The sequence below is a fragment of the Rhagoletis pomonella genome, unplaced genomic scaffold (assembly GCF_013731165.1).
Source record: "Rhagoletis pomonella isolate Grant_MI unplaced genomic scaffold, Rhpom_1.0 Rhpom_scaffold_00004, whole genome shotgun sequence".
In the NCBI taxonomy this organism is placed as follows: domain Eukaryota; kingdom Metazoa; phylum Arthropoda; class Insecta; order Diptera; family Tephritidae; genus Rhagoletis; species Rhagoletis pomonella.
Window position 1 is genome coordinate 11038390 of NW_023458558.1, and position 27712 is coordinate 11066101.

The following is a 27712-nucleotide window of genomic DNA, read 5'->3' on the forward strand; positions in this document are numbered from 1 at the left end:
AGTCATGCAGCTAGATAATCAATAATATTTTATAGCAACGCCTCTAATACGTAAGCGCCTCTCAGAGCACTAAACAATTGTTAACAGTAATCATGAAGATGAAGACAATGAGCCATCCAAGAGAAGTGAAGATAAAAGAACTGATGATAAATTAAGCAATAATGAACGATAAGTTTATGGGCGCCTCGTATTTATAAGCATGAAAATATCTTTCTTGAGCAAGCCAAAAAAAAAAAAGGTGTATCACCAACCGCTTCAGTTGGCGCGCCAGCTCAGACAAAATGCGCTAATGAGCGGCGAAAGCAGCGGCATCCCCAGTTAATATGATGATATGTATATACAAGTAAGTGCATACACACGAGTACATATGTATGTATGTATGTATGTATGCATACCAACGCTTTCGATTATAGCCGTATAGCGCCAATGTAACCACAACACCATTGTCGTGTTACAACGAATGAGAGTCAAAATAGACTTAGTCATTCTCAATAGAAATGCAGGCATCTTCATCAGCATTGCGGTGCAAAAGAAAAATTTTGTTTGAAAAGAAATGTTGAAAAAATGAAAGAAAGAAAGCTAAACTGTTTTGTTCTCTTTTCTTTTTTTTTGTAATTTATTTTGATTTGCTTTTAACGGTTTATTATGACAAATGGCAGGCATAGCGCACCGCATGCCCATCAATTACAGCGTTTTTGCTATGTATGGATGTTTGTATAAACGCGTGAGCGTGAACATGTGTATGTTTATGTAAGTAAACGGCATAAAAGCCAAAAAACGCCACAAATAAGAGTACCTACATATATTAAGGAGAGATCACCTATACACTTATGTACGTATGTGTGTATGTTTATTTGCAACACTTATATGATTACACGGATCCAAGAACTGATAGGATATGCAGGCAAGAGCTGTCAATGCACATGATTTAATTTTGATTGATTGTGATTAATTAATTGATGCATCGATTACGTCGGTGTATGCAATACGCACTGTGCGCACTGCCTTTAAAAGATTGGTTATGTTATGTTTTGCATACATATTTATGTACAGATCGGCTTATATACGTACTATGCATGCATGTTAGGGTGGTCCTTAAAACATCAACATCATAGGGAGAAATTTCAAAATCTTTAAAAAATGTCTTATACGGGTGCAAAAGAAATATTTTTAATCGCGAAATGCGACGAAATTTTGACTTTGACTGGCTATAATTTACAAAAATAAATTTCAAGACGAATTAAAGCTGGTCAAAGACGAAAATTTGTGTAATTTTTTGGGATTTAAAAAAATATACATATATGGGTCATTCCATATAATATTTACTCCTAATTTTCTTTTGTGTGTGAAATATATTTCTTTACATTTTTATTTTTTTATTTCATGATATTCGAAAATTTCGAAAAAAAAATTCACGAAATTTTGAACTTACGGAGAAGTATATTTTTAATAATAAAATAGTTAATAAAGTATTTGTCGGAGAAAATCAGTTAGGGGAAGGTTCCCAGAGCACCGAAATCTTCAGTCTAGGGCCATAAACACCTGCTCCTATCCCCTTAGGAGTTTTAGAGCAATCTTTATATCAGTTTAATGTGCTGGCGCGGACGTGTCTATCCATGATAGCGGTACTCCAGGTCGCCTTGCTGTGTGTTTTAACCTAATAGTTTCTTTAGAAAACCACTACTTTATGCATTTTGTTCCTGGGGTGTAGAACTACATAGATGGAGCTGGGAGTCCAGCCCAGAACAATGCTATCATGGGTTTAATTTGTTAAGAAGAAGAACCGTTTTTTACTATTCCGACATCTAAAACTGAACGAATAAAGTGGGACGGTTTTTAGTTACTTATTTTCCATTAATCTTATTACATATATGCTAAGTATGTATACGGTCAATCGGTCAACCTTTGATGATAAAATATGTGCAGTGATTTTAGATATAACCCCATTACTCAACCAGTTTCAACACTCTCAAGCTGATAGAAATAAGACGAACTGGAAAAGCCATAATTGCTTGGCAGTTAGAGCATCAACTCGGTATACCAAAGAACTATCCGTCTTACGACTTTCTTTATCGGTGCCTATGTGGCAAGCTGTCCCAAAAGCAGCGCTCGAAAATAGCATATGAAGTGGGGCACGAAGTAACTGCTTCTACTCAGAACAGCGTTTTTAATTTTAAAATATTCAATGATTAATAAACATTTTCACGTTTATAATCCATGACACTTAAAGAAGTAATTACAGTTGGAAAATTAACACTTCCCTTCGTGGGTTAAGCGACAACTAAATTGATTATTCGGTAAAGCGCCGATTCTAGAGAGAGGGGGGGGGGGGGGGGGGGTAAGTAAATTACTTGAAATTTTATATTTATAACTTCTGCTTTTCCGAATCTCTAAGCCCAAGAAGCTTATTAACAACTTTCGCCATGACTTTTTTCCACATTCCTCCATATAGTCGAGACACTGTGCAGATTGTGCGAAAAGCTTGCTTTTACGTAGTTACATATACCGTGGGCGGTTTAGAAAAGGCAACTTGTGTTGATTTCGTGACATAACTTTTCAAATTTATTCAGCCTTATCATGAGTTTCATTTTCCCCGAACCGGTTCACTTTTCACTTTTGGTTTCCATGGATTTACTATGGGCGGATTGTTTATACGTTTTGTTAATTAAAACTTTTTTTCTAAAGAAGCGTTCTCAAGGAAAATTAAATAACGAATTGTAGACAGAGGTGTGCGCGTATCTTTCATACGATGATAAGGGCAATTTGAAAATTATTATTTATCAAATTTAGCAATTTGGTAATTGTTTTCCAATGCCACATACGTAGATCAATACAGGTTCTGATTCCACATTAAGAAATTGCCCCTAAGCGTAATCATAGAGAAGGATATTTTTCTTCTGTTCTAACTTAAAAGCAGTGATGTGCGTTTCCTTTATAAACGTTCTCTGGTGTGATCTCTAATAAACTTTTTGCAAGTGGCTATTGCTGTATTTACCGTGTCCTTTCCCGGAAGGTTGTGGGTGGTCCTACCTTTCCTTGTCAATTCGTCAGCTTTGCAATTGCCGTAAATATCCCGGCGTAACCCGGAAACCTTTATGTTAAAAAAAGAATTAAAAATTTGATATCCGAATTTACTATAAGGCAAATTTCTGTTAAAATGCATTCGCCTATTTGTTACCTAGTTTTTATATGAAAAGAAACCAGTGTGATAATATTACGACAGCGCTATCTGTCACAATCAGAGCTTCTTATCTTACAATGGCGACATCTACGGGTAAGCACCAGCACTAAACTGTTGTTAACATTTTCCGCTTGATGTCGCATGTTTGTTACATAGGATTTTATATTCATCCGGAATCGGTTTGGGACCAAATGCATTACCGAAAGTACAGGGTGAAGGAGAGAAAAAGAAATAAACGAAAGTGTCGATATATTGAGGTACAAACTCCGAAAATATCGATATTCATGTCGAAACAGCCAGCGTTCCCGCGAGCTTAAAAAAATAGTATAGTTGCCAAGCCGAAAAAGTATCAAAAGCAAACCAAACTTTTTTTTTTAACTTTTATTTGAAAAGCAAATAATAATTAAAATTTTATAATTAAAGCCAAAGAAGGTAAATTTATAAGAAGGGACAACGCGTTACCAAGGAAGGTAAATTTATTTTAGATTTACGTTCGTTGCCAATGTTAAAATTTAGAACAGAAGGATGAAATCATACAATTGTATGAAAGCGGCAACGCTGGAAACAGCTGATTAAAGTTCATTATTTTTATTTTAATATACTTTTATTCAAAAATAAACAAATACATATCTGCGTATTTATTTACAAAGTTCAACATAAAGATTGCACAATTAGTTTTTGTGGATATTCCACTAGAACCAGAATGCATTTATAGTATATTAATTGACATTGGCGTTTCAGCTTATTGAATCAAAATAATTGAGTTTGGTGCCGCTAAGCTAAAAGCGGGTGGACTTTACTTTGCATATTCATAAATGGTAAATATAATTATTCGTATATAAAATATATACATACTAATGTATATATATATATTTTCTATCCAATTTTAAATATATCTATTGAGATCAGAGGTAAGTATCCTCGGCAGAGCATTTTTGTAGTTTGTTGTATGTAAATGAAAACGTAACCCAACTTTGCTTTAGATACTCAAGACGACACTCCTTTTAGGATATTAGTACTTCAGCATGGGTAAAATGGTTGGCCTGTTAGAAGATGAAAGCATTGTTGCCTGCAAACATTTCCTCGGTAAGTATGAAAATAAGAAGCAATAAAGACTGCTCTGTCGGCAAAAGGGCATTTTTTATTCTTGTTGTTGTAACAGCACATAGTCTCCTAATTAGTTGTTTGTCTTATTCATCTTCCCCTTCGTACCTCCTCGAATTTAAGCCGAGGGAGCGAGCGGTTTATATTCGTTCCCACGACAGTCGTGTCTACGTAACCGGAACGACCCGGATTTATATCTGGCCAAAGACTGTCACTCCCCAAAAATTGTTTGGAGAATTTGTATGCTGCGCCAAAAACAACAACAACAAGAGGTTTATATTGGCAGTATCATTTCAAATCTGTCTGCGCGATAAAATTAAGCCGCTAGCAACTAACATGAGAAGTCCTCAAAAATTTTGAGTCAAAATATACACCCAATATTATCCATCTCCTTAAAAACAAAATTAGTGTTTTTCCCTTTACCTTCCCTTTGAAGACACTTCCACTTTTTATCATTATAAAACAAAAAATTGTTTATTTTAGTAAATACCCTAAAGTAAATAAAATAGCTTAAAGCGTGCATACGAATAAGTACATACCTACATAAGATTAATATTTTAATTTATTAATGCTTTAATCTTACCGAAGCAACTTGTATGGTAAAACACATACTGTTATTTATCGTTTTGATTATGCCAACAGTTCAATTTTTGAATAGTGTGAGTATTATTAGTCATAAGCACAAGATTACCTTCTGTAAATACATACTTGAGACGACAAAGCTTATCGCGAATTCAATGGAATATTTTAGGTATAAAATATGTGCATACACTGGAATTTACAAAATTTAAATTTGTAATCTATCTAATTATGTATGTGCATACATACTTCTTACAAAAGCAGAGTAAAAGCAAAAGTTTTGAAAAAAAGCAAAAGTGTAAATGCTTTATTTTAAAACTTGCAAATTTGTTTTATACAACATCATAGTCACGCGAAATTTCATGCAGTATTCAGTGATCACTAAACGTTCGTTTATATCAATCACGCCAACAATCCAATTTTCAGTCAGTTTAATGCATGTTCAACCCACTAGGAAAAATCGGAACTTTAGATCTTTCAAAAAATGAGACAAATTAATGTTTTTAAGATGAGTATATATGACTTGTCGGCTGAACTTTTCACAACGAGATGAATGAAGTGGGCGTAGGTTACTTTTTGGTAAAGGTTTTCATACTTCGGGCCGTTTTCTGAAGTAACCTTTAACTTTAAAGCTCACTTTCCATTTTAAAACGTTGGATTAGAAATAAAGCTATGTCTGAATTAAGCATTTACATTATCTGTTCTTGACGTTTGTATGTTTATTGGTTGTAAACCAATTTAAAATGGGTAATAAAATGCTTTACTTTAGACACAATCATAAATTTTAATGCAACCTTTAAATATAAAGTCAGCTTTAGAGTTACAGGTTACTTGAGAAAACGGTCCTTTATAACTATTACTGGCTGTTTTTTAGCAGCATTAAAATTTCCAAAAGTTTCTCCATCGTTCCGGTTAGGTACATATATCCGACTGCTGTGGGTACGAGATACCATTACTTGCGCTATTCATTGGCAAGCATTCATGCATTTTCAGTTTCCATTTGCATACATATGTAATACATATGTATATCATCTATACACATATGAGACCTTGAGATCCAGATAAGCCTAATTGACATTTCAAAACAAATTGAGGTACAGCTTAAATGCATTACTAGCATCGAAACGGTAATAGTCTGAGGCATACCCTTTTAGTTTTCTTTCACTATAATAGACAGCATCACGTAGGTGCAATAAACTTTTCAGTAAAATACCATATTTATTATTTATAGATTTTTTTATATTACTTAAAAAAAATTAAAATTACGTAGACATACCTGGATCTCATGGCCTCTTATTATATACATTCATACATATGCATGACCAGGTTTTCAATTAAGCTCCACTGTGACTTCTTAATAAAAGAATTTGTTTCCATATACATGTTTTGGGTTTGAGAAATAGTTGAACATACGGCTAATGGCATTTATCGCATTTAGTAAATATCTTATGGAGAATTCGCTATCGCTTAAGCTTCCAACACACCACTTTTGAAAAATATCACTGAATCTGTAAGCAAAATGTGCTAATTTTATGCGAATACGAAGTCAATGTCAATATGTTTGTGTTTCTATGTGTAAACGTACACTACGCTTGCATGTATGTTCATATGTATGTATGTACAAACAAATGTGTGTATTTATTTGTATTTTTTTTTCTTGAATTCGGACTTTTGTTGTACTGAAATAAAGTGCACGCCACTCAATATTTACAGATTAAAGTTCAAATAATTAAATATACGAGCAGCTAGTAATTCGATGAATAATCTAACAAAAGTGAAGATGTACAAAACTATTCAAGGGTCATTTAATACATATGCGCATATTTTGTGCTTTTTAATGCAATAAGTTTCGCAGTTAAATTAGATACATATATATTTAAAATATTTTTGTTTTCCTAATATTACTTTAGTTTGTAAAGTGTTTGTTTCGCATAGGCACTACTTATCAAAATTCAAACCCAAATCATTAAAAACGTGTAAAATCTCAATTTTGTCAAATATGATGAAATACTTAGATGATTCAAATTGTTATTACTGAAGTAACTGCTAATAACAAATAATAAATAGCAAACGTTGCAACAGACACGTTGCTTCTTTGGACTTTAAACGTCGCGTTTTGTGTACTTTTCATGGCGCAAAACTAATAAAGATAAAGACATTTCGATTCGCGATATACATACCTACGTAGTTTACAACAAAACAATCAATTAGATTAAACTCCGGCATCTTATTTTTCCAAACTGCTAATCTCTAATTCCTCCAACTGGCATATACTTTGCTTTTTTAATTGCAATTAATTATTTTATTAAATACCTACATAAGTTTGGCGTCATTTCTTCAAGCTCTAATCATTTCACTCTGAAAACAACAAGCTATCATTTAATGAAAACGTTTTAGAGGTCAAGCCTGTTAAAAAAAAAATTCAAAGAATAAGTAATATTTATGTAAGAAATCAGCTCGCACGTCACAAAACCCTAGCTAGTTTTTCTCCACTGTAAGATGAATCTAATATACAATGGAAAAAAATTGATGCGGCAAATGTTAAAGCTGTTTTTGATAGGCGGCTTTACCTTAACTTTTTTAAACAAATTAAAACACAAACTTGCTCCCGATTTTGCTGAAAGGTAAATAAAAGCTCTATGTACATTTTTAGCGCATAATCTCAAAAATGCCAAAATTTGAGTTGTGACTCTTTTGAAGACGGTGTGCGATATGTATGTAGGTATCAGAGCTGGGCATTTTATGAATACGATTACATTTTGATTACTTTGGATTGCGATTACTGTAATTGTAATCCCGAAAATTTTCAGCACTGCGATTACTGTAATTGTAATTATAACATGCGTGATTGCGAATACTTTAATTGTAATCCTTAAAATTTAACGATGTATGTATGTACAGATATTTATATGTCCCAATATATATGTATATGTCTTGTAAATCAAATTGCATATCGCAAGCTAGGAGCGCAAGCTCATATTTTGACAAAGAAAGCAAGAGAAACTTATTTAACGCGGTTGTTTTCAGTGGCAAAAATAAAAAAGTGAGCAAATTAATGGCCCGTAGTCATAGTCAAAATAAAGTCGACTTTAAAGTTAGTTGCAGCTTTTTGACATAATTTTCAATGGGATATCTGTCAAAAAAGCTGCAACTAACTTTAAAGTCGACTTTATTTTGACTATGACTACGGGCCAATATTTTTAGCTCTTTGCTCCAGCTCCGCTGCAGTCCTGTATTCTCAAATTTCAAGATTTGTTTTAGATATGTGTTTCTCATTTTAATGCTGAATGGCAAGAACTAAAAAGAATGGCTCCTTTATTTTTCTATTTGGCACTCCATTGCTAAGGATAGTTGGCAGCCCTGTGTACAAAGATTTATGCATTAGCCAAATGAGGCAAAATTTTTTAGATTTCATTCGAATACCTGCGATAAACTCTATGCATGTGCATAAAATAAAGTAGCATAAGTTAGGTCACACCTCTTATGCTTAAATGACCAGTAACTTGTATATGGACGGGTCGGTTATTCGCTCAATTTCATCAACCAAAGGTGCATTCGATGACAAGTAGCCGATCATTAAAGTACATGAGGTACGAAGTGATTTATGCCACTTTCAAAATAACCAACTCATTTATCATCACTTTTCAAAGTTTTTATTACCCTTCTACACATTTTTAAAATAAAAAGAACTACCAATTAGGATTCTCTCTTTTCAATAAATCTATTTTTAAATACCTACCAAAAATTCCTTCGAGACGTAAGCAATCTTATCTAAAACTGCAGGTGTCCAACCAATGAGGTACAATTATGCGATACCGTTAATTCGTTAATTGATTCGAACTCAATCATAGTAAAATGTTTGTCGTATTATACACATACATATGTACATGCGTACACATGTATGTGTAGATAACGCGATTGGTATTAGGGACTTGGAAAGTGCCATTGAAATTCAAAATCCACATTTTATAATTTCGATCATTCAATTATAATTTCACCATAAATAAAAATTGTTCAAATAACAAATTTGACATTTACAGCGGGAACAAAAACACTTCTTTAAATTTGTAAAGGAGAAACTTTATGTGCTGTTCCAGATGTGCCACTAATTTTCAAAACTTACATATCGCTAGCTTAGAGTAAAAAGTTGCTAAGTCCCAATTTAAAAATTGTATAATAGAGTAAATAAACTTCTTATAGCCATTTTTTTTCAAGTATTTCGCTTAACTTTTAATACAACATTTTTCCTGTTTAAATCAAAGCAAAACTCCTTACGAATCAGAGAGATTCGATCGATTCGATCGATTTGAAGATTTCGTACTATTTTGGCTTTACCGAATTTTCGGACCGTTTTTTTTGGATTTAGCAAACTTTCCTTTCATTCAATATAAACGAGAAAACATAAAACAAGGACCCTTTTCGATACGATGCATTTCTAATTTCTGCAGCCGCTTGTATCAAAATATGAGTTTTCATAAAAAGCGGACTTAGCAACTTTTCACGAAGAAGCAGTTTCCTTCCCTTTCAAAATTAAAGTATTTTACGAAACTAATCATTTTGCCTGCAAATGAAAAATATACATCGACAGAAGAAATTTAGGTATGCATATAATAAAGGGTAAATTTTAAGGCGCTAAAAATCCCGTTGTTTTTGATAACTTTTTTGTTATCCAAGTATGGAACGGATGGGGAATCAAAGTGTGTGTTTTTTTTTTTTGTATTTTTTCTTATTGTTTCTTTGTATCAGCATAGTCTGTAATATTTTTAAAGCTATAGACTTAAAAGTTTGAATTTAATTTAACGTAAACAAGTAATTTTTAAGCAAAAAACAAAACCGACTTCATTCTCGTATAAAAATTTAAGATTATTCACGATCCAATTACCGGTTCTAAAAAAAACTATCGAAATTCGTTAACGTGGTCTAAAGTTATGCATACATACAAAAAAAAATAAATAAAGAAATATTCTGACGAACTGATAACTTCCTCCTTTTTGTGAAGTCGGATAAAAAATAAGCGTGCTTTTGAAAGCGGTCGGTGTTCGGTAATTATTAAATTTATTCAATTAATATAGCAAACATTATGAGTTGGAAGCTTATTAGCGTAGCACGGAAAACTACGAGATCGCTTTCTAGTAAAAAATTTTAATTTCTGACAGCTTCAACATAACCTCCAAATTTTGCTTATTTTGTAAGTAAGCACACTCAGCTCACACATGTTAATAACAGAAATACTTGCAAATCCATTAGATGTCACTTAAAGCAGTGACTAAATATTTTATATCATGTATTGGCAAAGTGCACTTTTCTTTTGTTTAAAATTTGGTTGTCAAGCACACTACAGCTGATCGTTTGACACATTTACCAGCGAAAAATCTTCGGAATAAAACTAATAACTTTTAACACAGAGAGGACCTTTTTTACTCTCTCCGTTGTCCTCTCAGTTGCCAGAGAACCGAGTACGGGATCAATGTCCAGTAAAATCTGGCAAATTGTGGTAAAAAAATGGTAAGTTCGGACTCATACGGGATAACGACTATTGCGATTGATGTACTTATTTACTGACTAGCCTGCCAATTAGTAATTTTATAAGTCATGAACTTATTGATAGTAAAATGCATAATAAATAATTAGCAAATAATAGTAAAAAAAACTTATAAGATAATAAATCTTTATACAATCGCCTGATACTTCTCTGATTAAAAGAATAAACCTCAACTGCCAACGTCAATGGCATTGCCGTTGAAATAACTCACACGCCCTGCATTAACCCAGTTGGGAAGTAAATCCGTGTACACCACACGTTTAAAAATAAATAAAAAATACGAAGTGACAAATTTTTTCACATCTTTCACATTTCTTCAGTTAAAATTTTCATTCTCTATATCACTCAAGGTGATTTATGGATTTTATTTTTTTTTTTTTTTAATTGGAAAAAGTGGAAAAAGCAGACCTCTGACTTAGGCAGCTGGGCTCGTTGGATCGAATCCTAGTGAAGAAGTCTGATGAGGAGATATGGGGATCTCCGAAATAGCAGCCATAGCTTCTACCATTTATAAATTATTGTTGTTTTTCCACATTAATTTAATGAAAATAATAATTAGAAAATATAAACATATTTTTTTTTATTGATAGTGGGTTATTAGTTCTGTTTTTGATGCAAATAATTGTTACGAATTGTTAGGAATTATCCTGATTTTTGTCTAATCGCTTTCGTAATGCCCAAAAACTTGCAAGGAAGTGAAAATTGGGAGAACCAAATGACATTTCATTTTGAGGAAATTTTTGTTAGGAAGAACTGCAATCAGGAATCTGGCACAGGGTTGCTTTTCGGTAGACAGTAATTTGAATAAAAAAATTCCTTAAATTTGAAAATCTATAAATAATTTTTTCTTATTAATAATGAGAGCAAATATTTGTTTACTTAATATATTTATTTAAATTAGCAAATAATAGTAAAAAGAACTTATAAGATAATAAAACTTTATATAATCGCCTGATACTTGTTTTTCGGAGTAATTTAGCAGAACTATTATTTCCCCATTCAGAAACTCTAGATTTATTGAAAAGCTACTCAGAAGATTTTTAATTTATATTTTTTTCAAACATTCAACTTTTTCGGCTTTTTAAAAAATGTTTTTTTCGGCTTATTTTTGCAAAACTTTTTATTAACAATTTTTTTTGTCAAAATTTCCAGCACTTTTTTCAGGAACTCTCGCTACTCAGTGCAGCTTTTCTTTTACTTCACTGACATCTCCAAGGTCTAAGTGAAGTTGGCCATTAAGTTGCCTTTACATGAGGCGATTTTTTGACAGGCGATAATCGCCTGCAAAAGTTAACTTGCTGTCTACTCTGAGGCAAGCGATTTTTCACCACTTACACGAGCGATTTTTCTGAAGCAATGTTGAATCGCTTAGAAAATCGCCTCATGTAAATCTAGCTTTAGACCTACTGTCCCATAACCTAACCTAAGCTTCTACCAAAAAAGCCGAATAAGAGGAAATATTTATATGTATGTACTTATATAAAGATCTGTTTTTTTTGTCCACCCGCAAGAATTTAACAAATTCTATAAAAAATTGCATGTTTGAAATGCAACCATGCAAGTTTCTGCAAATTTTGCGTTCACGTTGATAGACAATGTTTCAAAATTCTCATGAATTTCATTGCTGTACGGCCTCCTAAATGGAATTGCGATCAGCTCATTGTCAAAAAATTCCTATAGCTGTTCCGAAGTGTAACTACACAATGAAAAAACGAAGAGTTGAAAATTGGTATTGGAAATGGTCAATACATTCCTCATCTTCCTCATTCCTTCCTCAGCAAACAAAACTTGTCGATATATGTCTTCGTTGGAGCATTGGTTCAATACGAAGGACCGTGGCCTGTGATGGCGCTGGTAAGAATTCTTACTTAATTCCTAACGTCAAAACTTTTTCTATTCGTTTCTTATTAAACATCAGCCATAAAGACCATGAGACTTCCCACTCGTCTCTCGATTGGTCTATAAGTCAAGGCTATGGTGTACTCGTCAATTTCCCTCAGTATATCACAAATCGGCGGTAGTAGGGAGTTGTTATTATTGTTCTTATTCACCTCGCTGGTCTGCATTGCCGTACAACTTGTTAAGTTTTAAGTCTATCTACATATGTATGTGCGTATTAGAGCCGGTCGATTTGTAGGGGATCAGAAAACCGGAAAAATCGCATATGCGGAAAATGCTCTACGGATCATTCTGAGCAATTTTGCTTAAGAACTCTGTAATGCGATGCATAAGAGAAATGCTATGCGATAGGCAATCGTCACAGCATATTACTTACGGCGTATTTACCTTTCGCATCGCATTACTCTTTCGTATCGCATTACAGAGTAGCCCCCTAGGCAATACAAAATTTTGTGGGAAAAACTTAAACAAATAGCTAATCTACTACTGTAAGGATACAAAAAGTAATGAATTTTTTTTGTTTTAATACATAAATACAGTATATTTTGCTTTGCTGCCTTTGTGCTTAAGTGCACATTTAAGATACCTACCCCAAAATGCGCATCAGCGGCATTATTTTTAACATTTATAAGGAAACTGCTCCGATACTTGCATTCAACATACCTGCACATTAGCGATACCTGCCTTAAAAATTTGCAACTGTTATCAATTATCAAAGAAAGTATTACGTTTACCTGCACTGGCTCTACACTTACCCTAATTTTACAAGCTATTATTTATTTTGCTCATCTCGCAGAACAACGAAAACGGCAATTATTTTATGTAGTTATATAGATAATTAGATACCATTCGGAAAAAAATTCTCTTGCAGTAATTTCTACGTGGTAAGTGCTCCTCCATTATTTGGTTTCATAGGGATTCGGATACCTTCCTCATTGAAGTAGTAAAGAAAATTCGCTTAAGTGCTTTTTTCGGTTAAGCGCACAAGTTTTTCGTGCAAAGAAGGATGGGCAGCTAAGCAAAATATACTGTAATCAGAATTGAAAAATAAATCGATTAAGCGGTGATTGTCTGTCCGTCCATCCGTCCGTCTGTGCACACGATCACTCGATTAAAAATTTAGATATTTTAACAAAATTTGGTATGTATACTTCTTTTTAGCGAAGGATTATTGAAAATAGGCATAATCGGACAATAACCACGCCTACCTCCCATATATCGGTAGTTTTCTGAAATATGAAAAAACGATATTTTAATAACTAACTGAGCTTATCAACTCAAAATAAATATTTACAATAATTTTTAGACGACAAAGAAGAATATTATACATTTTTGGAAAATGGGCGTAGCCACGCCCACTTATAATTACCTTGGTAACACATACCTTGATACAACATACCAAACGACAGAAAATTTTTAAAATCGCACCATACCAATGCCCACATCCCATATAACGGTTATTTAGAGAAATACGAACTCTCCGATAAATCACTAAATACTGTAGCTAATTTATTCAAAATTGATGTTTGCGATAATTATTTAGCAAAAAATAGGTTTATGATAAAGTATTGGAAAATGGGCGTGGCACCACCCACCATATATGACCATATATGCGAATCTCGGTAGCCGTTCGATCAATTGGTATGGTTATTGGGCTTGCCAAATAAAAGCAAACCATTGAGAATTATTGAAATCGGAGTAAAATTACGCCTTGCTGGCTCCCGACAAAAAAAAAGCTAACATAAAACATGGACCTGTAGCGCACTCCCGTTGCCTAACCAAGGCCGGTAGAATTTTAACGATTGTACGTTGTAACAAGTTCACCACCTTGTAACTTAAAAACTCTAGAAGTATACTAATGATCATAAATCAGTACGCGAAAGGCAATAGAAGAATTTAGAGAGTACGCGAAATGTAAAATTAATTTTGACTGCTCCAATTATTTCTGTATGATAGATTTGGATGATGACAACATTTTAAAAGAACCACCAATTACTACATTCCGCATAACCATTTGAAGGAATATTTAGAATTTGAAGACCCTTCCCTTTGAGATCACTTCCTAACCCACAAGTTCTGTGTCAAATACAAGGAACTGAACGATACGTTCAACTGCTAACCAGTATTTCTCGGCGCGTAACGGAAAAAAATTGTGAAAGTGTTATGGTTGTGACAGGTTATAGTCGAAAAAAAATTACCATGCTTGGAAAGCACGCAGGACTTAAAAACTTAGTTATTTAAGTAATTTAAAAAAATCAGCTATTTGTTTAAGTTTTTCCGACAAAATTTGGTACTACCTTATATGAAAATTCCCTTAAAATTCGCTGGCTCGAAACTAGTTTATGACCCCTAGTTTCTTAAGCAAAGTTGTTCAGAACGATGCGAAGAGCATTTTCCACATATGCGATTTTATGGGGGGGAAAAAATCGACCCGCCCTAACATACATACATGGACATACACATTTCAATAAATGATTCTTCATCTCGTAATTTATTTATTTTGAATTAAGGGAGATTCTTGTTATCACTTATGCTTTATTTTCTCAACCAGATAAGCTTTTTGCAATTTTGCACAATTTTAAATATTGGCAAAACGGCCAATCACAATTCTAGAACTTATCATCTACTCCCTATATACTTTAAAAATAAAATATATATACATATTAAAAATAAGATTAATCAATTCTTCCAAGAAAGCATTCTTCACTTTAATATAAGGCGCTGGGCACAACGCTCTGATTGCCAGTAGTAAACGAGCATTTAACGGTTTCACTATTAAGTGCTCGAAAATAAGCAACAATAGAGCTACGCTAGTGGAATAAGCGACGACGAGAGCAAAGGTAAAATTGAAACATTTGTGCAAGAAAGTCGTAACTAAAAAAAAAATAAAAAATAAACAAATAAATGACAAATAAAAGCGCGAGAAAAACTACTTTAAAATTAGATTTTCGCATTAAACAAAATTAGCACGTATAACGGTAAAATGCGACAAGTCAAAATTTAAACGAGAGGGTAATGCCTTAAACTAAGTCGTATTTTTTTTTTTGTTTTTTTTTTTGAGCACTGAGTGACTCTTTTCTTGTTATAGTTGCTAAGTAAAGTGAAAATGAGTAAAGTTGTAAGAAAATATTCGCCCTTTTTATGTGAGGCAATTTACAGATAGATGTCGTTATGAATTTTTTTGACGTAGCAAGCTTGACGACCGACCATTTTTGGGTTATATAGTTATGCCGGCAAATGAACGGCAATGTATACAAAGTTATGTTGTACGAATATATTTGTAAGCACACAAAACTGTACGAAAATAACTCCCGTCCCGATAAGCTGAGTCGAGACAAAAGGGCGGGTGTGCAAGGGCAACTATTTCGCAAAGTCAAATACATACTTCTAAATGCGAAGGTGATCCCACGATCGGTTAACGAATCAGCCAACTTAGAGCGCTACATACATACGTGGACACAGCGCGTCCGAAGAGCACCAGCAGCCGCCGCCAGTAGTAGTTGGCGAATTGTGAGCGCAATCAGCAATTTGCCGGGCAACGTCAAGCGAAACGGTCGTGCAAGTGGAAGGCGCCTCTCCAATCGACACTCATGTAAAGCGGGCTTTTCAGTGCTCGTGCTGCTATTCTGATTTTCTTTCATTTTATAAACGGTTGTGTTATTTTATTGTTGTTGATAAAAGTGCCAAATTAGAGTTTTTGTGCAAAAAGGTTGACGTGCCAAATAAGCTGCCAAATTTTTGTTTCGCTTTTCATTTTCCTAGCATAGCGAAAATTTGCGTAGGTGTGTTTAATTTTCTAGATTGAAGAAAACAATTAGTGGTAAGTGAAGTGGTTAAATTTAAACAAAAAAAGTAACTTGTACCAAGATTAGTAAATTTTCCGTTTAGTGGTAAAAGCCGAAATTGCGTCGTATTTTTTGGTGGCTACGACTTTCTGTTGTTGCTATGTATTTGCCTGGTTGTGTATATTGACATGTAGACATATCGATTAACGCCGCATACTCCTGCGTCCATGTATGCATGTATGTATTTATATGTGAATTAGTATATGCAAACAAAATATATTCCATATAGGAATGTACTTAAATTCAAACATCTGTATATGCATAATACATATCGTCGTTTAAAGTGCTAAACCGCGTATCAGCAAAATGCAAAACCGCATAGGTATCAAGATAACGCAAAATCGCATTTCTGGCTAGTATACTTCAGGACGAATGGATCAGGCTTGAGCCAAGAGCTTCGGTGAGCAAATCCAATTTTTGGCAGCAAATGTCAGTTACGCGGTTTTGTAATGCAGGCATTACGTGTCCCATCAGCGATATGCCCATCGGTGCAAACCTTAACGAAGAATATTAGAATATTCATATCTACATACTAGGGTGGGCCCAATGATGTTAACAACTAAGTTTAGTGTGGGACACCCCTTTGTTATGTTCTGCGTACCAAATAAAGACATCGATGATAAATAATATTTTTTTTACCTAAAAAATTAAAAAAAATTTTTTTTCTCGAAATCTGATATATTTGTCATATTATTGAAACTTATTTTCTAAGCGTAGCGTTATAGCTGGCCCAAGCCAAAATTTGATCGAATTGTTGCAACTGGAAAAATTTTAATTTTTTCAACCCCTGTTGTTGTTGTTGTAGCGACACTACTAAGCCCCGCCTATTTCCGTTCATCGTTCAATTATTGTCGTCAAGCTCAACTAACGATAGGCCCCGGAAACGGGCTGTTTCAGTAGGTTCGGACCAAAGGGAGGGGGGTGTTAGTTGAGTGGGATGGAGCTGGCTGGCTGTGATAGGGGTGTCATTCCCACGACAGCCGGTTCTACGTATCGGAATGACTCGGGGATATTGTTTCGACGACCTAACCCCTATTTAGATGGGCGATACGCTTCAATCATTTTTCAAACACTCGTAGCGGCCCCTAAATTTATGTTTTTAATTTTGAAATTTTCGTGGCTGTTTTTATTTCGCACGTAGATACAAGTAAAGGCGGGCCGTTTCTGTTGATAGTTTTAAGGACCACCCTAATACATAGATAAAGAGGGAATCGGAACAGTAATAACCAGTGATGGAATTCTAGATACAATTTTACTTTGAATTTTACTTTCTTTTACTTTTTGAATTTGAGAGTACACGACTCGCCTCTCGAAAAACGCATTGCACTCGACACGACACGACACTCGCAGTGAGGCTGATAGTTTCGTCTCGTAATGCTCGAGAAGTTTTCTTCCAAAGAAATTTTTCATAGCTAAATTTTGTTTCATATGCGTCAACAAGTTGATATCGTGTCGAAAAGAGAGGCTCCCCTACTACAACCAAAAATGTATGCATATAAAAACACATACATACATACATACATATTTACTTTTTAAGATACACTTACCTAATTTTGGTAAATTTTTTTCGGAATTTCGATACAATTTGGAAATTTAACTTTCCATAGCTGGTAATAAGTAACCCTTTCGGCTTACCCAACAAATTGAGTTACACACCTACATATGTATGACATATCAAATTTGAAAAAAAGTAATGCAAAAACCAGTTCGCCTTACTCAACAAACCACGTGTAGTTATAAATAAGCTATTTATGTATGTCAACAGTGACCACTTCTACTCATTTCAATTGTGCAAAAAATAATTTTAGAGAAAGTACAGTCGGACTTTAATATCGAAATTCCATATGTGCATACATATGTATGTTTGTATGTATAATGTGTCAGCGCAGTACTTACATACATACAATGTGAGCCATTAGGGTGTGCCAACAGTAAAGTGTTTCCCACCAAAACAAATTAACGCAACCTAAAAATGCCAAGGTGCTAAGTCCACTTTTTTTTAAGTTCTCAAAAAGAATTTATTAAGTCCATTGAACGTACGTTACATAAGTTGTTTATTCAATTTCTATGTAATTTATCACGCGAATAACTAGCTCTGTTTTCGTATTCGTAAAGAAAAAAAAAAGTATCCAGTATCTTTAAATAGGCTTACTTTGTCAATTTCAACTATAAAAGCTCCAGAAACAATTCTTTTATTAGTTTGAATTGCCCACCGAAATCATACCATCAGCTTACTTGAAAATAGTTACAACTAAAAATTTTTCCAACAAAAATCCAGTTAAGCTTGCAACTTGCAACTTCCCCTGCAAATGTGCTGTCATTTTCGCTCTCTCGAGAGTATTCTCGAAAACTTTAAGCTTCCCAGTTCGCGACGCGAAAATAACAAAAACATGTTAAAGGAAGAGATTTAAAAAAAATTGTGGCACACTCTAGTATGCCTTGCATTCATTTTTATTACGAAACTATTCCACTACTGACTTTTATTAACAATTAAAAAGAATATTAATGTTTAAAAAGGCAATAATAAATAAATAAATTGATTAAAACTTTCTCTTCTCTGACAAATCTAGTTCATAATCAAGATTTTCCAAACATTCTGTATCATTTTAGTTTAATTTTTTTCATTTAGCATGAATTTTTCCCATCATAAAGCCCCAAAACTGCACATTTCTCTTTTCTTTTGACATTCATTGTTGAGTCTAGACAATCAAATTTAGAGTAATTTTTTGGAGGATTAAATGCCCTAGAAGAAAAAAATTCTTCTCAATCGGTACTTATAACATTTTTAATGAAAACAAATATGTTTACATGTTATTTACATGGAAAATTTCAAATGCCCACCGACACCGTTTAAAATTTGAATGCAAATATGTCCAAGTGGGTGAATTTTCTTCTCAGTAAATAGGCCCTTTTAAGGCCATAAATTCGTTAGGTTCGTTATTTTGGATCACCCTAATGTACATACATGTATATTATTTATATTTAATAAAGCAGTACATGTGTTATCAAATTATTCACACGTAAAAAGTGGAAAGTCGATTGTCCGTACTTACATAAATACATATGTATAATAATGGTCTTCACACCAATTTCGTCACTTTGGAGGTTCATTGGTTGGCGGTTCGTCAAATGCGTTTTGCTGTGAACGACCTTTTAGACGTATTTCTGTTAGTTTGGCAATGATTTATAGTAATTTTATTACATGCAAGTACGAATACAATTAACATTTGAATGTATTTAATATGTCTACATTAAGCGCGGTGTACACACGTTCATTTATCTTTCAAGCAGTTGAACAACTAGTTGATGTTGGTTGTTAATAAGTCGTATGTAGATAAGTTAATCAACGTCAAGTTGAAGGCAATTTAAAAAGTTAAAAACAATTAACTAGGCCAAGGCTTGAAGATAATGTTTTGAAAAATTATTCTTGCCACTGAAAGTAAATCGCCCAAAAAATTTATGTGAATGCAGTAATCTTCGTTAAAAAACAAAATGGATATACTTAATAAAAAGTGCCCATATTCTCGGTCTAGCCCCCTATAAAATAAAGTTTTGGACGAATAAAAACATTAATAGCGGGCTAGAATGGGCTGAAATCTAAAAAAAAAAAAAATATTTTGTTTACATTTCACTAACTTTAATGTCTAATTAAAATTGTTTTCTTTAAACAATGGCACAAGTATTTATCTGTTGATATTATTGTAGCATCATAAAGATTACAAAAACAATTTTTGGAAATGCAGCCAAATTTACAATCCTTAGCCAAAAGTAAGTTTGACTCGTTCCGGTAATCCAAATCTGGCCTCTGGTTTCTCCTAAAGCCGTTGTTCTTTCGTGACTCACCTCACCTCAAGACGAAATAATAACAAAGAACCTAATGTTAGTATTATGAAGGTCTACTAGTATGCGGTAAGCCATAAATCGTTGTTTTAATCAATGCGAATAATAATTAAATGATTAAAAGATTGTTAAGCATTAATATTTATGAAGGCGTCTAGTTACCTAACGGTCGAATTCGCTAATGTGACGATAACAGTTCACATCACATCATAGTGATAAGCATACAAAATAGTTTGGTAAAAAGTTCATTTAATTAAGAAAACTCGATAAAGTTGACTTCGTTGCCGTTAAGGGACACCCTCATGTAAATATACACGTACATATGTGAGAGCTTAGTCACCCACCCACATACAAATGTGTGCATCGGCATGCAAACGTTGTATGGACAATTGAAATCGTGTCCTGCATTTCGCAGCGATTCTAATAAAGTCTAGGGCTTTCGTTCAATTGCGACCGGCCGGTGATTCAAGTGCACGTGGCCTTTTGCATAAATTTATTTTATATGACACTTTTTAATGTGAATTTTCAATTAAACTTTGCCTATGTATGCGTGTAAGTAAAACACATTAATATTAAAATGTATGTATGTATATATATATATATATATTTTTTAGTGACTGCGCTTTATTAAATGCAGTAGATATTTAGATATGTAGGTACTTTTCAACTAATTATGCTGCAAATGGGTCGAATCCGTTCACTGTTTTACTAAACAGCACGTCTAGTAAATTGTATACCGAAACTAAACAAGTCTTATGTTACCACTTATGTAATGCCGGAATTGTCCTAATGACATACATATGTACATACAGTGCCGGACAAAAGTATCGGCATAGAGAATTTTTCACAATGTATGCAAAGCTTTTTATTCTAAGTTCTTTTCGCTATTTTTTTTAATAAAAATATTGATAGTACATACTACAACAAAAAACATAAAAAATGAAATCTCTAAACTTTGTGCAAAAGTCAGGAAAATTCAATAAACTTGCGTACTAGTTTGCAACTTTCTAATCAGATTGTTTAGAAAAATTCTGATAAATATGCATTTTTTTCGCCCATTCAATTTTAGTATAACAAAGTGAAAGTTTGAAGTTGCTAAAAAATAGCGTTGATTTTTAGCAATTTTTTCACGCTTCTTCCACGCAAAATATGTTAGCCAATATTTTTTGCATGAAAGAAAATATCCTTCCACATATAAAATTTTCCTGAGTTTTGCACAAACTTTAGACATTTTATTAACCAACGGGGTAATCACTTCGTCGGAATATTTTTTTTTATGTATGTTACCGCATAACTTATAGTTGATTTTCACCAAGCCTTAATTGCAGTTTAAGCCTATTGGAAAATGGAGATTACAACTCGAAGGGAGTAGTTCCACCTATTAAGCAGAAGCAAACGTAAGGAAAATAGCAAAAATTAAGAAATAAACCTTTTTTCTGAACACATGTTAAAATAACAGCAGTTAAGCCTTTGGTGGAAATAGGCTCTTAAAAACAAGTATTCTTTATAATTCTGATTATTAATATACTTTTCCGCTACGTAAAGTTTAACTCGTAATTTATGAGAGCGAAAGAGTCCGGACTGGTTGACGGATCTCAGGAAGACAAATGAAAGACTCATTTTAGACTAATAGATTCTCAGCACTCAGAAAATTGTTTGAAGAGTTTTTCTAACTAAAAACTTTTTTAATGTACGACCTGAGGTTGGAAAATGTACAGTTTTGTGCCGCCTTCAAATTACAGCTGGTTTTTTATGAAAAAATTTTTCGTGGCAGAGTATACTCGGAAGACTCGCGATGAGGTTATGTTGAAGTTGACAGAAGTTACCATTTTTTACTAGAAAGCGATTCCGTACTTGTTACTCTCTCGCTCTGAGCGAATTTAAATTTTTTTTACTAGTTTTAGTCTAAGGAATACGGGATTGCACCTAATATTCTGAAAATTATCAACAAATGTCAAATAAATGTCACTGGAGAATCCCTCCAACACTCTTGCCAAGTTTATGGAGATAATAAAATTTCGGTTCATGCTGATAAAGTAGTCCGATCTTAAAAATATACACACAGTCATGTATGTACATACTTATATGGAAAAACAAAAACAACGCAAAACAAATTGCGACTTGGCTTACTTATTTATATGTATATGTACACATGAAATGTAGATTAAAACCGTCAATTTCGCTGGTGGCGCGTGGATTTCTTTATATATGTAAACAAAAACATTGCTCGCATGAATTTGGGTGCTCATTAAAATTTGTGTCTATTCGGGTGCACACTTTTGACCTCTGAGATTGTTGGCATACGAACAAGGTAGACTCCAGTAAAAATGGAGAGATATGTAGATATATTGAGTGCTTAGAATTGTCACATACAAATCGACAGACATGCTTTATAAACGAGAAATCACAGCTGGAAAAAAATAAAAATATAATTTAACCCTTCATCAGCTCAGAAGGTTTTTATAAACCAACCGCCCAAAAGAGTCTTTTAGAATTCGATCATGATTTATGAAGAAAAACAGGTGAAACCATTGTAAATTGTAACATTAAACTTCACTTTTGGTTAATTGGATACTGTTAAGTTGTTTTATTTTAAGAAAATAGTTACATATTATTAAACAAAAAACATAGCGATAAATTTCCAACTGGTACGTCGGCACTATACCTGGGAGGCAAAACCGCTTTATGAGATGAGTTAATATAATCACTTTGCATGAACACTGCCTAAAGTTATATATGTAAATAGGTTTCGTAGGGTCATTCAATTTATATTAATTCACACCCTTTCATTGCCTTTACACTAAACTATCTTTATCACTTCTAATGTCATAAAACGCTAGAAATTGAAATATGTGCATATTTAAAAGCATTCTTACATACATACATACATATGTAGAGCATTGTGTCATCAGCTTGAGTTCATCCGTTGAATGCATTTACGTATATTAGTAGATATGTACTTTAGGGTGGGCCTTAATTGTATGCAGCAAATTTTTACATCAGATTTCCTAAGCCACACCCCCTCCGTCGATGCTACTATAGCCGAAGATATCACATATAAATTTGTATCCCGATTAAAGTCGTTTAAGGCTTGTCGCACAGGGCTCAAAGTTCAGATTACCCTATGAAGAAGTCATAACCGACTCCAATCGGAATCAAAATTTATATGTAATATCTTCGTCTAGGTAGTTTTGGGTATTAGTCGAAAAAAAAATTAATTTTAATTTTTTGAGTCTCTATAGAGGAATCGGAACTTTGCCCCATGTGCAAAACAATATTTATATGTGATATCTGTAACCGTGGTATTAGTGATTGAGGAGAGGAGACTGAAAAAACCGTTCATTTGATATTAATGACCAACCTAATGTACATACATGTATATGTAAATGTAACAGATTTAGAATGATTATGTAAGCGTAATGAGTACGGTGACGGTCCGTCCGATATTATTCGGAACAGTCCTCTTTTTTAGTAAATTTCTGTTGATTTATTTGGTTTATACGGGGTGCAAAATGTTCGTAATTTAATGTCCCATATTTGTCCCATATGTATTCAATAATCAGTTTTAGTCACAGCGGCGGCATACGTGCGCTAAATTGATTATTTTCCTGCAGGGCGTGTTTAATAAACATTACACATTCTTATGGAGCAGTATATGTGCTGTCATGGAATATTTCGAAAAATATTTCATTAGCAAAAAAGATAGGCATGTATGTGCATGCAATATGCAACAATTCACACGTGATCAGTCGTCAACTTCTGCTATATAAAAAAAAAAATACAGATTTATTAGAAAAGTGGCTGTTTGGTAGTAAAGGTCATGCCTTCAGCTAATCTAGGCAAAATATCACAATAATGCATAGAAAAAATAGACAATACTGCAAATTTGTTGATAATGATATGTGCATACATACATATATGCATACATATGTATGTACATACATACATATTTAATAAATATTGAGTGAAAAAGCCGTAAGCTTCGAATTAAATTTAAGCAAAATATAATTTAAAAAAATTTGAATTAAAAATGTTCAAAAAAAAATACACAGACATTGTAAAAAAAAAATTTAACAAACTTTTCTCGAATTGTTTCTTTCGTTTTTAGTATCAACATGGCACCAAGGGATGCATCAATAAATCACAATACTCTGGGTACTTTATCCGCTGAGAATGCCGATGGCAATAATTTGGGTCCATCTAAGCAAACTGGCGTCTTGTTTGAATGTGATGCCGACACGGCCGATGGAGCGCTGGCCATTGATGTGAATCTACGTAAGCGCGCAGAAAAACGTAAACTAAAATTGGTTTGGCGAAATATAATTCTCTTCGGATACCTGCATGTTGCGGCATTATATGGAGCTTGGCTACTCTTCACCTCTGCGAAATGGCCAACAGTTTTCTTTTGTAAGTATTTTATTATTAGGTATTAAGATATTCGTCTTTAGTTACGGTAGTGTTAATTCAATATTTACTACATATCAGCAAAAAAAAAAAAATGTTCCAGGTGTTAATTTCACTTTGAGTAGCCGCACATTTGCATGCACGCTGCTTGCGTGTAAATTTTTCCAACACCTGTTGGTTTAAAACCCTATTTCCTAATGTATTGCAATTGATTTAATTACTAAGCGGCGCACGAGTGTAAAGGTAGCTAATTGCCGGAAGTTTAATGCACTGCTACAAACTCAACCATAATGACTATAAAAATACTTTGAGAATATGTAGTTGGTGCATTTTAATAAAAATTCGCACAAAAGTTGACTATCACATCAATTTTTATTCAATGAACTGCTATCTTGATTCGATGTTTATTTATAACTCCATTTATGTTTTTGTATTTCAGCGATTTTCCTCTATTCCATTGGTGTCTTGGGCATCACGGCTGGCGCACACCGTTTGTGGGCCCATCGCTCTTACAAAGCTAAATGGCCATTGCGTCTTATCTTGATTGCTTTCAATACATGCGCTTTCCAAGACGCTGCCTACCACTGGGCGCGTGATCACCGCGTGCATCACAAATTCTCCGAAACCGATGCCGATCCACACAATGCTACACGCGGCTTCTTCTTCTCGCATGTTGGCTGGTTGCTATGCAAGAAACATCCGGATGTGATTGCCAAGGGCAAGAGCTTAGATTTGACTGATTTACACGCTGATCGCATTTTGATGTTCCAGTTGAAGTAAGTTTCTTCGACTAAGGTTATAAAGAGAAATTTGTTAATTTATTCTTTATTAGACACTACATGTTGTTGATGCCATTGGCGTGCTTCATTCTGCCCACCGTTATTCCCATGTACTTTTGGGATGAGTCCTTCATTAACTCGTGGTTCGTTGCGACCATGTTCCGTTGGTGCGTTTTGTTGAACGTCACCTGGTGTGTCAACAGTGCTGCGCATAAATTTGGCGGTCGTCCCTATGATAAGTGAGTAGTAAATATAAGAAACACAAAATTAAATTTTTAATTCAATTTAATTTTGCAGGAGCATTAACCCATCTGAAAATCCCGGTGTCGCGCTGTTTGCCTTCGGCGAGGGCTGGCACAATTACCATCACGTTTTCCCCTGGGATTACAAAACCGCCGAATGGGGCAACTATTCCATGAATCTAACCACGGCTTTCATTGATTTCTTTGCTAAAATCGGTTGGGCATACGACTTAAAATCTGTATCTTCGGAAATCATTGAGAAGCGTGTCGCCCGTACTGGTGATGGCTCACACGAGCTTTGGGGCTATGGTGACAAGGACATAACCAAAGAAGATGAACAAGGCATTATCACAATAAATAAGAAATCTGAATAATGTGTTATTTAATCTACATAAAAAATTATTCAACATAACTTGTATGAATCTGATATACATTTGTCTTACCTGAGCATAAAACGAATCTGTCATTAAGTCAGGGAAAAGCAGAAAGCAATAAAAATTAGAAGTGTGATTATTGTAAAGCCTTTAGTAGTCTGAACTTGCATAGTCTTTTTACTGTCTTTTGCAAAACTGTAAAATGATGGTTTATGCAAATATCATTAAACATACTTATCAAAGAAAAATATACATTAAGTTCATTTATTAAAAAGTAGGAACATTTAGCTAAATTTCTGATATATGTACATAAGACTATAGAAATGCTAATTGGGCACCCGTTCCCTTGCTACCTTGCCACTAAGCGCGAAGAAATTAATTTGTGTAGCTCCAAGAGATATTGTATTTATTAATTTATATTCATTTTGTACATACTTACATATAAACGTTGCATATGAATGCATATTTAGTTATATTAATACATACGTTTAATCCTGGAAAAAAATTTCTTAATATGAATATACTTACCTATATATACAAACAAATCAAAAATAAATCTGATTTGCTATACGTAGTCAAAATGGAAATACCGTTGATCTTTTTCGCGCTTTGCTTTAAGAAGGACTATTAGCGAAATTTTAAGCAAATGTAAGTAGTATATTTTTAAATATCAGATTATACATACGACTTTAAAAAATACATAATTTCAAATGCAATCGTCAAAAAAGTCCTACACAGAAATTTTTTACAAGGTATCCCAATTACCAGCAAGGTGTGAGTATCTAGTCTATTTAGTCAGTTGAGTTACATGCAATCTCATAAATTTCAACGTCGAGCAACCATTTTAGGGCATAGGGGAAATCAAGAAGAGTTCTACTATCGCCACGGATTATAAGAAGTCTTTCTATTAAAGGTGAGTGCATTAAAGACCTTGATCGAAATTTGGAGTAGTTCTATTATAAGTTTATGTGGCGTTATCACAATTAATCAAATTAAGAAAAAAAATGTACATATCTACATACATATAATAATGTAAACCCAAGTCAATAAAAAATAAAGAATACTTTGACTGATTTAGAAATCGCAAATTTTTGTGGAAATGTCACTTTGTAGAGCTCTTTAAACCTATTTTATTTTTACAAGTATTTATTATGTTTCACCGTGTGTAATCTAATCTTGCAAGCAATTTTTAACCAACTTCACGATGAGCTAGACTTGAAACTCCCAACTTATCTCAGAACCCACATCATCACACAGGTGTCGAGATATTTGGAAAATTCGTGTTTGGATTATTCCATGTTAAGGGGAAAACGACATAAATTTTAAAATGCCCTAATTATCTCTATTTCAGTAGTAACCTCTTTTAAAATGACTACATTTCATTAACCAGTTGCACGACATTAAAAAATAGCAAGTAATTTTTAGCAAAAAAAAAACCTACTTCAACTCTAATATAAAAAAAAAATATATATATATATATCTCATGATCCACCGATCGGATCTTACCAGATTAGTATGGGACCACCTCCGATACACTACCTTTCCGAAAGCGGTTGACGTGGTCCAAAGTAATGCGGTTACATAAAAAAAATATATATATATTCCGACGAACTGATAACCTCCTCCTTTTTTTGGAAGTCGGTTAAAAAGAAGTTGTAATTTTTCTCTATGCAAACTTTTACTTCATGCATAATTACTTTACACCAGTCACAAGGACATGTTCCACCAATCACAAATTTAAATATTTTTTAATATTCCTATGATGCCTAATTTTTATTGAAAACGAAAGCGTATAGTTCACAAGTTCTTCTCTGCGTGCAGAAAAGTAAAATAGAGTTCAGTGTCCCACTAGTCACATTCACTCAAATGTTAGTTACATAAAACTAAGAAATCGTTTGGTGTTTTTGTTAAAGCAATTTTATA

The 27712-nt window shown here is 33.6% G+C and overlaps 1 protein-coding gene across 7 annotated transcripts; it reads left to right on the forward strand.

Moving 5' to 3' along the window:
* Positions 1-4250: 4250 nt before the first annotated feature.
* Positions 4251-26376, forward strand: LOC118736978 (acyl-CoA Delta(11) desaturase-like). Of its 7 annotated transcripts, none has more exons than XM_036467171.1 (5): positions 4251-4267; positions 24099-24397; positions 24834-25170; positions 25227-25412; positions 25471-26376. In XM_036467171.1, exons 2-5 carry the CDS (start codon positions 24106-24108, stop codon positions 25787-25789), a joined length of 1134 nt encoding a protein of 377 aa, XP_036323064.1. In that variant the 5' UTR covers positions 4251-4267; positions 24099-24105; the 3' UTR covers positions 25790-26376. The 7 variants fall into 7 exon arrangements, with proteins under 7 accessions (XP_036323064.1, XP_036323062.1, XP_036323061.1 ...); XM_036467169.1 differs by lacking the exon at positions 4251-4267 and adding an exon at positions 15014-15145; XM_036467168.1 differs by lacking the exon at positions 4251-4267 and adding an exon at positions 15765-16125.
* The last annotated feature ends 1336 nt before the right edge of the window (positions 26377-27712 follow it).